This window comes from Argiope bruennichi, chromosome 3, assembly GCF_947563725.1.
Source record: "Argiope bruennichi chromosome 3, qqArgBrue1.1, whole genome shotgun sequence".
Lineage (NCBI taxonomy): Eukaryota > Metazoa > Arthropoda > Arachnida > Araneae > Araneidae > Argiope > Argiope bruennichi.
The window spans coordinates 51,417,464-51,430,216 of NC_079153.1; the positions used below are offsets into that span (position 1 = coordinate 51,417,464).

At 25.5% G+C, this 12,753-nt stretch overlaps 1 protein-coding gene across 3 annotated transcripts in view; it reads left to right on the forward strand.

Annotated features, from left to right (window-relative positions):
* LOC129963174 (kinesin-like protein KIF21A) overlaps positions 1-9,749 on the forward strand; it is a 41,650-nt gene extending 31,901 nt beyond the window's left edge. For all 3 annotated transcript variants that reach the window (XM_056077319.1, XM_056077321.1, XM_056077320.1), the window contains exons 28-36: positions 2,922-3,077; positions 3,215-3,337; positions 4,755-4,894; positions 4,988-5,171; positions 5,829-5,993; positions 6,341-6,461; positions 6,764-6,934; positions 7,351-7,550; positions 8,844-9,749. In XM_056077319.1, the coding sequence (XP_055933294.1) occupies positions 2,922-3,077; positions 3,215-3,337; positions 4,755-4,894; positions 4,988-5,171; positions 5,829-5,993; positions 6,341-6,461; positions 6,764-6,934; positions 7,351-7,550; positions 8,844-8,922 (1,339 nt within the window). In that variant the 3' untranslated portion in view covers positions 8,923-9,749. The remainder of the gene's footprint in view (positions 1-2,921; positions 3,078-3,214; positions 3,338-4,754; positions 4,895-4,987; positions 5,172-5,828; positions 5,994-6,340; positions 6,462-6,763; positions 6,935-7,350; positions 7,551-8,843) is intronic.
* The last annotated feature ends 3,004 nt before the right edge of the window (positions 9,750-12,753 follow it).

Sequence of the window (12,753 nt, forward strand, 5' to 3'; positions counted from 1 at the left end):
TTGTATCAGCTTTATTGCATCTGGTGGCACTAGCTAAAATAATCAAAGGTTTTATACTTATAATCAAATGCTCAAAGATACATTTTGTTGATATTTTTTATGCCTTTTTAACTTTGTGCTAAGCCTTGAAATGCATTTTTTTTTTTATCTTCGGATTTTCAATTAATTAATAAGCATAAAATCTTTTACTAGTCTTAAAATAATTACATACAGTATTTTTCGTAGTTTAATTGGTTTGGTATTAAATAGTTTCCAATTAAAGTTAAAAATGTATATCTAAGGATGGTAATAAAACAAATTTGCACAATTTATCTAAACTAGTGTTCAAAATTAAGAGATTTTTTTTATCAGTTTTTTTCTAAACTTTTAGATTGGCAACTGTTATAGCACAATTATATAAAACTTATAAAGAATATAAAACTAAAGTTATAGTATTGAGCAAAACAAAATTATTAAATACAGGTGTGATCCTTTTATCCATTTTCACCATAAAAGATCACACTGGAAATGATAAATCCTTGAGAAATTATTTCCACAACATAATGCTGGTTTTCTTCCACAATTGTTCTTTGAGAGGAAATCATTGGTGCAGCATAGCCATGTCTGGCTTTTGCGCCATTAAAATCCAAATCCAATCCAATCCAATCCAATCCTTGAGAGGAAATCAAATTACGGCCCCTTCAGGAAGGTTCCAGATCATTTAGGGCAATCCACTAAAAGAATATCAACTCTTTCCAGAAATTTATTCAGTTGGAATTCTGTGTAAACAAATCTTGCTTTCCATATAATTTGAAAATTTTTTTCTTGTGTTGAGTCACATATACTTTCACACAAAGATATTGCATATTTGCAATATCTTTGTGTGAAAGCAACTTGTGTTCACTCTTGCAACTTGTGTTCACATTTTTATATAGTGATAAGACATCAAGTGTTTCTAAATGACATAAAAGCATTTTATAAAAGAATCTAAAATTATCTTTTTGATATATAGATTTTAATCAAAGCTGAAATTTTATACTTAGCTGCTATTTCAAAGTAAAGATCTCGTTAAATTTGATCTTTTTAGTTTATTGTATTCATCAGTTGTTATGCTTAAATGAGCATATATTGCCTAAGATCTAATTTAGAACTTCAAATTTAATATTATGACTATGCTAAATTATATCTGTTTTGTGTTGCTCTTTTAATTTTTATGTAACTGTTTCCAAATCAATGTGAACTGGGAGATCCATCTCCCCTCCCCTTTTTTATTTTGAGAAATCTAAAAATGAAGAAATTCATCAAAATAAAGTTGAGACTAACTGTACAATGATAGTAAAGCAAACATATTCTACCATGAACTCATCCCTATATTTTGCAGTAATTGCATAGCCTCATCTAAATCTGGACCATCAAACTTTTGGTGACATACTGGCTTCTTTTGTGGATATTATAGGACATGCAGTGGGTCTTGGATCATGATTGGCTGAATTATTAATAGTTGAATCTCATATTCAATTTTCTTTTCAATCTTGGTCAGTTTGTTTTTTATCTAGTCACATGTTGCTGAACATTGATGGTAATAAATCTACTCTCTGCAAATCAATTATCAGATCTTTCCGAATGTATGGTTCATCAATATAAATTCAGTATCTATAAGTAATTTATGAAAGGAGTAATTTTTCCAAAATTATGACAAATGAAAGTTTCTTTGTGGATAATACAGTATGATGAACTCAAAACTAAATGTTATGAAATATATCAGTTTCAATTAAATTCTTTCTAAATAATCTAGAATCTCGTCAAACTTACAGCAGACTATTAGGTCCTTCAGCTTAGGATTTTGTTGTATCTAATCAAAGGAAAAGTATGAGAACAGCTTTGAATCAAGAATTTGAGCTATTTTTGCCATCTGTAAATAGCTGCTAAATATGAGTTGGATAGATGCAAATTTGGTCTTATTAAAATTTTTAAAATTATTTTGTTAAGATAATGAAAAAACTACAATTAACAAAACATGATTGTATAAGATTCAAAAAATTTGTGCCTCCTACAATTTTGTTTATTATAGTTGTTTTATCCTTTTTATGGTAGAAAAACTATTATTTGTATATATGTAAATAAATAATATCTCTTTTACCTCTACCTATTCATTTTTTATGATAAAAGTTTTACTTGATTTCCTAGATGTAATTGTGCAATACTTTGACATTCATAATAGATACAGATCACTATAAAAATAGCAAAATACCAAAAATTAATGAATTACTTTGAAGAAATTAATAAGATTGTCTTTACAATTCAGTCTCTGATGTACTTATTTGAATTACACATCTCACATTTGAATAATTATAAATCTCATTATTTTTTAAAATGTAATTGAATATGCTATTTTATCATTATGTTCTGCCTTGCAGTGTTTTTCTTGTAATTGTGGAAGATAAATAAAAAATGGTTAAAAAACAATATCAATCTAGTTTAAGAAAATATTTTTTTTTTTCTTTAGAAATGTATAGCAATAAGCAATATTTTCAAATTCTGTTGTCTTTAAACTAATAGTAATATCTTTTAATAGCTTAATCATGGCTTATTTGAATACAGCTTGAAAAAAATTACCTCAAATAGTTTGTTTTAATCTACATTTTGCATGTAAAGAAATATATAATGATTGTTACTAACTACTGTAATTTACAGATTTATGAATGGGAAATAAGTGAAATGACTTTTACTTTTAAGATTTTTACAATTTAAAATATCATTTTCTTAATACATTCAACTACTTCTAGGGAAAAAAAAGATATATAAAAAAAGAATTTAATTTTGTGAGTGGAAAAAAAAATGAATATTCTGTAGAATATTACATTTTATCTTTTTTGAAAATACATTCCTTTTTTTAAAAAATTGGAATAAAAATGTTATTAATGTATTTATCATCTGTTTAGAGATATGGTGTATGGTCGGAAAGCAGAAAAATCTCCATTATTAAAACGAAGAAGTCGTGAAAAACATGTGGCCGATTTTTCTCCTGCATTTAATCGAAAGTTTTACTCAAATGCTAGTGTCATTCCACTTCCTTCATTGTCACGCCAAAGTTCAACGTAAGTATTTCTGTTTAAAATTAGCCATTTGTTATATAACCATTGTAAAATAAATTGTTTCTTTTAAAATGATCAGATTGCTTTATTTTTTATGTAAATAATTGCAATATTTTGCTTATGGTATCGTTTTATTTCAGTGAAACAACAGTGTCTGATACTACTCCTCCAAATTCTCCCTCAGCATCACGCAAAGCACGTGAAGATAGTAATGTATTTAGTCGTTTAACTAGTGGATCATTTAGGTTGAACAAGCCTGGTAGGTAAGTGAAAATTAATTTAAATTTGGACGTATTTTCATGATTAGAATTTTCTATTCATGTTTCTTGTCAGTCTTTTGGTTTCTGTTATTATTTGTTGCAATATTTCAAGATTGAGATCGAAGTTATTCATCTATAATGGCCTATATTTTAAATTTAGCTTTAAATCAAATGCTCTATTTTCTTATTTAAAAAGATTTTTTAAATTGTAGCTGAATAATTTTTTTTTTTTAAAGTTACAAGCTGCAAAGTTAAAATATATATGTATTTAAAGAAATTATTGTCATATTTATCACCAAATAATCAATGCAATATTTTCCATTATTTTTTTATTTATCATTAATTAATGTTCATACTTTCAAACCTCACTTTTTTTTTTTTTTTCTCCTTAATTTTATGCTGGGAAAAAAAAAAATTAAAGCCTCGTGTATATCAGCTTTTCAACTGCACATTTCTACAGTTTTTTTTTTTTTTTTTTTTCTTTTTCATTTAATCGAATAGAAAAAGAAATTACAATTCATGATTTTTTTTATCTCCTATAAAATAAGGGAAATTTTTATATTTCTCTCTTCTCTTTACATGAAAATGATTAAATATTAATACTAAAAGGCAAATTGTGTTACATTATGGATCAAAATATGTTATTGATCAATTTATACAGCAGTTTCACATTGCATGTATATGTCACTTCCTTTTATAAATATAATAAATTCAAGGTTTTTTTTCATGTAAAAACCAACCAGTGTATTTTCTTTGAAATAGAAACAAGTAATTTTTAGTACATGTTGCTTTATTTATTTAAAGAATAAGCCAGTATAATTCTTTTATTACTAAAAATTTTAATGATTTCATTTGAAATGTGCTTTGTTACTAGGTTTTATTTATTTATTTTTTTGCCAAAAATAGTTAGAAAACTACCCTATCTCAATTTAGTCTTTATTTTTAACTTGTTTTCCACACCAAAACAATTTTTTATATCCCAAATCGTAAAAAAAAAAAAAAAAAAAAAAAAAAAAAAAATCCACATAAGTAATATCTTTATATTTAAAATTATTTTTATAGATTTGTATATATCTGTATTACTTTCTATTTTCTGAAAATAAATTTTGCCAAAATTTTATATTCTTGTTTTGGATCTTTATGTATGAAATGTTTTTGATATTAAATGCTTAGAATTTTACAATTAAAAGATTTTTTAGATTTTAATACATTAATGATACTAAGTTGGAGCTTAATTTTGAATCAATTGGAAATAATAGCAGCTGTTTTATTTATTTATTTTTGGTTATATGTATGTAGTTAAAACGTATTTAAAAATAATTTTAGCATAAGATTTAGCTTAAGCACAATATTTATGATTATGCCCATTTATTTCAATATTACAGTTTTGACTTTTTCTTTTCTTTTTATGTTTTTTAAGTGGAGTTATTTTGCCATTTTCATCCAAGATGAATCTAATTAAAAGTTCTCCACTTATTTGTACACATACTGCTGAAGGCCACAGTAGAGCCATTTTATCTCTGCATGCAACTGATGATGTCCTATTCAGTGGTTCAAAAGGTAAAGTTAAAAAAAAAAAAAATTCTTACTTCGTTTTAAAAGTTCTTTCATCATAATTATTTCTTTATATAATTTTTCATGCCCTTTTTTTAGACCGTACAGTTAAAATCTGGGATTTGGTTACGGGTAAAGAAATACAAAGTCTAGGCGGACATCCTAATAATGTAGTTTCAGTGCGTTATAGCGAGTATTCCCGATTAGCCTTCAGTGTCTCCACAGCATTTGTTAAAGTTTGGGATGTTCGAGAAAATCCAGCCAAATGTGTCCAAACACTCAGGTACTTATTTTTATGTGTTATTTTATCTGCAATTCTTAAAATGCTGAAGAATAATATGTAGCAAATGCTAGTATAGAATAGAAGTTATTATTTTTCGTTTTTTAAACATATGTGCATAGTTAATTGATGGAAATATTTGTTTTAATGCTTTTTATCCTTTGAATATTGTTAAACAACTTGTAGAATTATTACCTTTAAATAGCTTTAAGCAGGCATCCTGGCATAGGGGTAGCATGTCTTCGCCGTGATCTGGGCTGGGAAGGTTTGGGAATGGTTGTTCTTCTGTGTTCTATCTGTGAGGGGTGTGAATGTGCTCCATGTAAAAAGGGGTTGTGCAAGCGAATGTGATGCATGAAATAGCTAAGTCATACTCTTGGCTCTAGTTAGCACTGCTGAAAAAACAAGAGATGCTCACTCGACTCAACAGGCTTTATAAAGTGCCATAAGTAACAACAACAACAAATAGCTTTAAAACTTTTATTAAAGTGAAGGCATTTAAAATGATGAAAGGGACCCTCAGTAAAGCATAAAAGTAAATTATTGATTTAAACTAACTTATTGCAACTGAAGGAATTTTTTTGTTGTCTTAACTGTCTTAAAAACGTTATTTTAATTAATGGTCTTTGAAAATTAATAAAATCATTATTCTTTTTACAGTTCGTCTGGTGCTTCAAATTCTGGAACACCTGCCTTGAATACACCGTCCAGGACTTTATTAATGCCTCAAGGTGAACATCAGATAAACGATATTGCCCTTAACCGTTATGGTACCACATTATTTTCTGCTGCTAGTAATGTCGTTCGAATATGGGATTTAAGAATGTAAGTTCTTATTGTCACTGTTTAAATATATGTATTCTGTTGTTTTTTTGTTTTTGTTTTTAATTTTAGATTTAAAAATTGCTTAAAAATGTGCCAATCATCGTCCCATATTGCTTATAATATACCGTACATTTAAAATTATTTTAAAGTATTTTACTTACTTTAACAAAAAAAATTCATTTGCGAATTGTTGGCAATAATTTCTTCTACTCTGATTCATTAATAAATATATTGTAAATTGGGTTAAAAAACCCTTTTTATTAATATTGACAAGCATTCACCAATTGATAGTTAATATGTTTCCAATTGTGAAGTTAATTTTCATTTGAATCATGTTTTCATCCTAGGTATAAAGCAGTTGGCAAATTGAGTGGAAGTCATCAAGCTGCTATCATGTGTTTGGCGGTAGATAATGATGGATCTGATAAAAATATTGTTGTTACAGGTTCAAAAGATCATTACATTAAGGTAATAAAAATGTTTACTTTAAATATAAGCCAACTATGAGAATTTTTAAAATTTTAGCCTTTTTTCCTACTAAATTATTTTAAGTAAAAATTCAATTTATTTTTCCTCTGTCAGATAAATTAATTTTTCCAGTTCATGTGAAAATAATAATTCTTTATATAGTTTAAGAAATTTGTTTTTAAATAATATTTTTATTTGCTTTTGAATGGTCTTGTTTCTGAAGTTTGCTTGCTAATACTTCCAAATTCATCAAAGAAAAATTAAAAACAATGGAATTATTATAATTTTTATTTCATTTTCAGGTTTTTGAAGTTACAGAAGGCACAGGTGGTTTGCATCTTGCAAAAACTAATTTAAAACCTCCTCATTATGATGGTATACAGTCTCTTGCAATTAATGGAAACTTTTTATTCTCTGGATCAAGGGACATGTGTATCAAGAAATGGAGCCTCAAAAATGGAAATCTTATTCAGGTATAAAATAATTTGTTATTTTGTACAAATTTAATCTGAAAATTATTTTTCCCACTGTACTTGAATTCAAGCTTGTTTATAAATATAATTAATATCAATTAAACTGAAACATCTTTTGCATAGAAGAAAACAGTTAGAATCCACATGTGATAGATTTAAAATTATGAGGATGAATTTATCTGAAATGAAAAGTAGTCAGTATAGTATAATATAATAATGCATTTCCATGAAAATTATATGTTAGATAAGATGTTAAATAGGACCTTTGTTCATTGAGGTATTTATACATTGCTTTTATATAGTACCTAATCTTTTATTTATTTACTTTGTCTTAATGCTGATTGATTCATTGTTTACAGTAATAGTTTGATAAATTGTATGAAAACCTTAATTATTGCTATGTTTATTTCTTGTAGTCTCTTAATCAAGCACACAAAGATTGGATATGTGCACTGAATTTTCTTTCTAATAATTCTGTGTTATTGAGTGGATGCAGAGGTGGCTACTTGAAACTGTGGGCCACAGAAACAACACAACTTCTTGGGGAAATCAAGGCACATAGCGCTCCAATAAATGCTATTTCATCTAACAGTTCATGTACTTTCACAGCTTCTAGGTTAGTTGTTTTGAATGATTTTTTACAGTATGATCAAAATAAATTATATGATAATCTTCATCTTTTTCTTAACATCCTGGATGGAAAAAAAAAAAAAAAATGTAGATCTTTTCAAATAGCAACTTTTTTCGTGGCAAATATTTAATTTAGAATTATTTGTATTTGAAACATGAAAAGTGGGTTTTTCTTTCTAATTGTGATTATCATTAACTATCAGAAAATTATATTTTGAATTAAAGTAATCAAACTTAGTCAAATGAATAAAAAGTCCTTTAATACTGTCTACGATAACTTCATAAAAAAATAAAATAGAACTGTTATATTGGTACAAATTAATAAGCATGTTTTTATTTCTTGTTGTCTTTGTGAAAAAAAAATATCTGGTACTTTGTGCCTTTTGTGTAAAATCATAATCCATTAAAAATCTTTGAAGATAAGTCATTGAGGTGATGAAAAGTTCATTACATTTTATAATGGAGGAATTCTTAAATTCTGAGGCCATGCATAGATGAAATTCTGCGATCTCATTTTGAAATACCGAACATTTTGAAAACTTCATCTGTTATCTAATTCCTAAATATTAGCTATTAGAAATTTTGGAGGAAAACCATCCTTGTTTACGTATTCTATTAATATTTATGAAATATTAATTTAAGATTTTGCTTTTATTATTATTAATATTTATAATATTCCATATGTGTCTGTAACTCATTTGCTAAGGATTTTTTCTAAAAAAGCTAAGGAAGAAATTACAAATTTACTCTTTAACCCTTTAAAGGGTCATTTTTTTTCCTAGTCATATTATGTTAAAATATTTTTAGGCTTAAAATTAGATAAGAAAAGGGATTCATTTAGCTTATTAGATAAATTTAATTTGATTAATTAATAATTAAGTAACAAATCAAGACATATCATTTTGTGTGAGATAAAGAACTGAAGCATCTAAGTTTCTGTCTTTCTAAAAAAATTTGTCAGAACCGATGTCCAACCGATATAAATTCATACAAAGATTGATAAATTTGGTGGGAAGCATAGTTCCCACAGCCTTAGAAAGGGTTAATGCATCATTTCAAAATTTTGAAAATAGTTTAATTTTTTTTTTTTTTTGTTTGTTTGTTTTATGTTATAACTTCATCATTGAAGGTGAAGAAAATTTATTTTATCTGACAGTCATCAAAATAAAATTTATTATAAATTTTATGTTTTGTCACACATATGTTTTTTATGTTATTCAAATGCATTATAGATAAGTTGTTTAAATTTCATTTATAATTTATGCTTTCTTTTTTTCAGCGACTGTACCATTGGTATTTGGAGGTTGAAAAACAATAATGATCTCTCTCCAGATAACAATGATCTGCCGGAAATGTGAAGCAATTCAAAAGTCTTGTGCCTGTGATGAAATTGTATTAGTCATCTATAGTGCATTTAGCCCTTATTTTTTCAAGCTTAATGTTTTAATAAGGTCTGCAATTCTACAACCATCCTTGGGCAGCTTAATGATTCACTCTCATTTTGCTCTATAGTTATTATTGTATTCAATGTGTCATTAACAGTATTGAATTGAATGGATGTTTTTGAGTTAATTTTATACTACATTCATCCTCAACCCAGTGATCTTTGACTCTAGTTTTTGAGTATTACTTTAGGTTAGTGATTTTATGTTACTTTTACGCATTTTGGTGGTTTTTAATTGCACATTTTTAATAATTTTTATGCGTGTGACACAATTAGTTGTTACCTGAAATATTTGGTGAAGGTTGTGAATATTTATGATTCGGTTTTTATACTGTGTAAATACTCTTGAAAGCTTTTATTTATTTGTGTATATATTATTTTATTAAAATTTTTCAAAGCTGTTAATTTTTTTTTTCTATTTAGTGATCCTTTCATATTTAGAAGTTTTAAAAGATTTGATTAGTATATTTTTTTTTATCTAATTTGGTTTATTCAAAGCCTTTAAGTTGAGAGTTATTCTATTTTATTGTAGTGCTTATTCTTAGGGCATTTACTACAACCTAAAGGAAGACATTGTAGATTAAAAACTGCTATCAAGGCATTTAAAATATAATTTAAAGCATTTAATAATGTTTTTAATCTTAATGAAATATGGGAGTACCTGATTAAAGATATATCAATTATATTTATTTCGTGCTTGCATAAATATTTTTATGAACGAGAAATAAATTATTTTGTTAACAGATATAATATTCACTGAATACTGTTCATAAATGTTTTCATTCGAATTATTTAACAGAGTAGAGTGATATGCTGAATTTTGTGTTTGCCATTATTTACAAATTTGTAAATTGTTCACAATGAAAATTATATCATTATTAATGCAATAGTGAATGCATTTCATTCAGCTTTAAATACATTGAATTTTAAGAATCTTTTGACTTTTTTTCAATGTATTGAAAGGGGGGAGATGTACCTAAATTTATTAACACAGATTTGAAAAGCAAATAGTTTTCCCTTATAAATTATTATAAAGCAGTTTAAAAAATTATTTTATTGTTATTATTTTGGCCAACAATATCAAAACTTTAAGGAATCAGTTTAGGTCCTTAATAATATGCAATTTATCACGATTTTCTAAAATTTAGATATTGGTAACAGTATTGTTGTGTTGTTTTTGTTGAAATGAAATAATTTTCTTTTCCTTCTTTCTAAATTTCAGATAACAATAAAAAATGTTTTAAATCGTTATTTAAAATTATTTTTTTTGTATAAATCCATATCTTATCTAAGAAATAATTTGACATCAAAATGGAATGCCTTTCATTTAAATAAAAACTTTATATAGTTTGCTGGCGATTTATAACATTTATTTCACATATAATTTATTTTTTTGTTTTGTGATATAGATAATCTTTGAATTGTCTTTGACCAAAGTTGATATTTCTTTCTAATGTAAAATTAGAAATAATTCTTGTATCTATAAAAAAAGACCAATTTATTTCAGTTACAGTATTGTTGTATAATTTTAATGTTTTGTGTAGTTATAATCTTACAAAAATATAAATTTTATATTTTTACAATTATGCATTATATCAGTTTTTACAAAATGGACAAATGTTCATCGTTATTTTTTTTTTATGTAATTTATTCAATTTTTTCTTATATATATTGTGCTGTTCCTGCTTGGTTCCATCCCTAAACCCTGCTTTTAGGGAGAGTGAGACTATGAAATCAGATTCATTTTTTTAAAAAAACTTCCATTATTTATTTGAAAAAATGTTAAAAATTTTAATATTTTCATTTTAAAAGTATTGGGATAGGTTTTATTGACTGTGATATTTTGTTTTTCTGTTTCTTTAATCCTATTTTCAGGTATATTTTTATGCCTGTTTTTGTTGTTGCTATTTGTATTATTTTAGACTAACTTTCTGCATTTCTCTTATGTAGTAATATAAGAATTTGAAGCACTTTTTAAAATATTATTTAACATGACATGCTTTTTGTTCACAACATTTTATAAATTAACACATGTATTTTATGCAAATTATTATTTTATCTTAATAAAAAAACATTTTTATAAAGTATTATCTACAGTATTTCATGCACTTTTTTTTAGTATGAGCATAAATATGTAATTGTCTCCCAAAAAGATAAATGTTTATTTAATTTTATGGGGAAAATAACTTTTATCATTTATTGTAATTTGAACATGGGGATGTATTGAAACAGAATAATTAGCTATTTACTTAGTTTTTCAGATACAAAGTGTTTTCTTGTAATGATTCTTTCTTTAGTTATGTACAGTCAAATTTATATAATTAATTTTCTATATTTTTTATATGAGTCTGGCCTTGCTTTAATTCCATATAATTTGCCTTTGAATTGCTCCGAATTATTAATCTAAAATTAGATTTAACTTATTTACTTCATAAAAAAAGACCTATTAATTTTAATTGTGAAAAATTAATTATTTAGGATCACAATTGAATACATATAATACTATTTTTAAATGCATTGATATGTTATCAATTCATTGATTTTTTGATTATTATTATTTTTTTAAATCTTAATTTTGGTCATATTACCATTTTCATATTACATTATATGATTTTATTTCTAAATTTTAAAATATTTCATTTTAAAACTAACTTTGAATTATGTTTGTATTCATTGAATTAAATTAATCTAAAACTGATGCTCATATTATATAAAATCTATTCTCTTTGTATAAGTTATTTCAGTTGGTAAGAAAAGTTTATCAGAATTTTATAGAAAATATTTATTTATTAAGAGTGATAAGTTAGAAAACTTAATGCTTTATGAAGTGGAGTAATAAAATCTTCCTAATTGAAATGTTTTAAAAGCTTATCTTCCTATTTAATTAGTATATTCTTATTGCTAGAATGCTTTTAAAACTTTGATGTATGATATACAAAATGGGTTGCTATATGAATTAAAAAGTATTAAATTTTTTTTTAATACTTAAACTTTATTTGGCAGGTTCATATTTAATAAAAGATGAAGTTCTACTAAAAAAGAAAGCACTCCTAATAATTGTAAAATAGATATTGTCACTATTTCTCATGTATACTCATTAATCAACACTTTTATTATAGAATTTTACGCAAATAGCTATTTATATCTTGAATTATTTCACTCAATACTCAGTGATTAATCAGTATTTTTTGAAGAATAAAATGAAGGATTGTAATAGCAGCAAATTTACCATATTCTATCTATTAACTCTCGCTTCATTACTGTCATTAATTGCCAACTGTTTGTAGCATTCATTTAAATTGTATTTTTTTAAAACTGTGCTACTGTCTCATAAAATAGAAGTACTTAAACTATATCATATTCTTCCTATGTAGCTAAGGAAATAATTTTATTATCTGTATCATATTGTATTAGGAGATTATCTTGCTCTTCCTTGATAAAAAAGACAATTACCTAGTGCTTGAAATATCTTGTGCTTCTGATGTATCTAACTAGAAAACAAAGTTTAGGCATAATTATACGTTTCTTTACTAGAATGCAAGGGAGGTGAATGATTTGTGATAATTGGGAATGTTTTATAAAGTGTTATAGTATGTTATGTTTCACTGTATAGAAATACTGCTAGTTGTGTTAGTGTTATTTAATAAAGACATTTTTCTACCAGCCTTTGTTTTAAAATGTTTCTTGGTATTCTTATTTATTGAGTGAATAAATATGACTCCATCCTTTGTTAAATTTAAAAAAG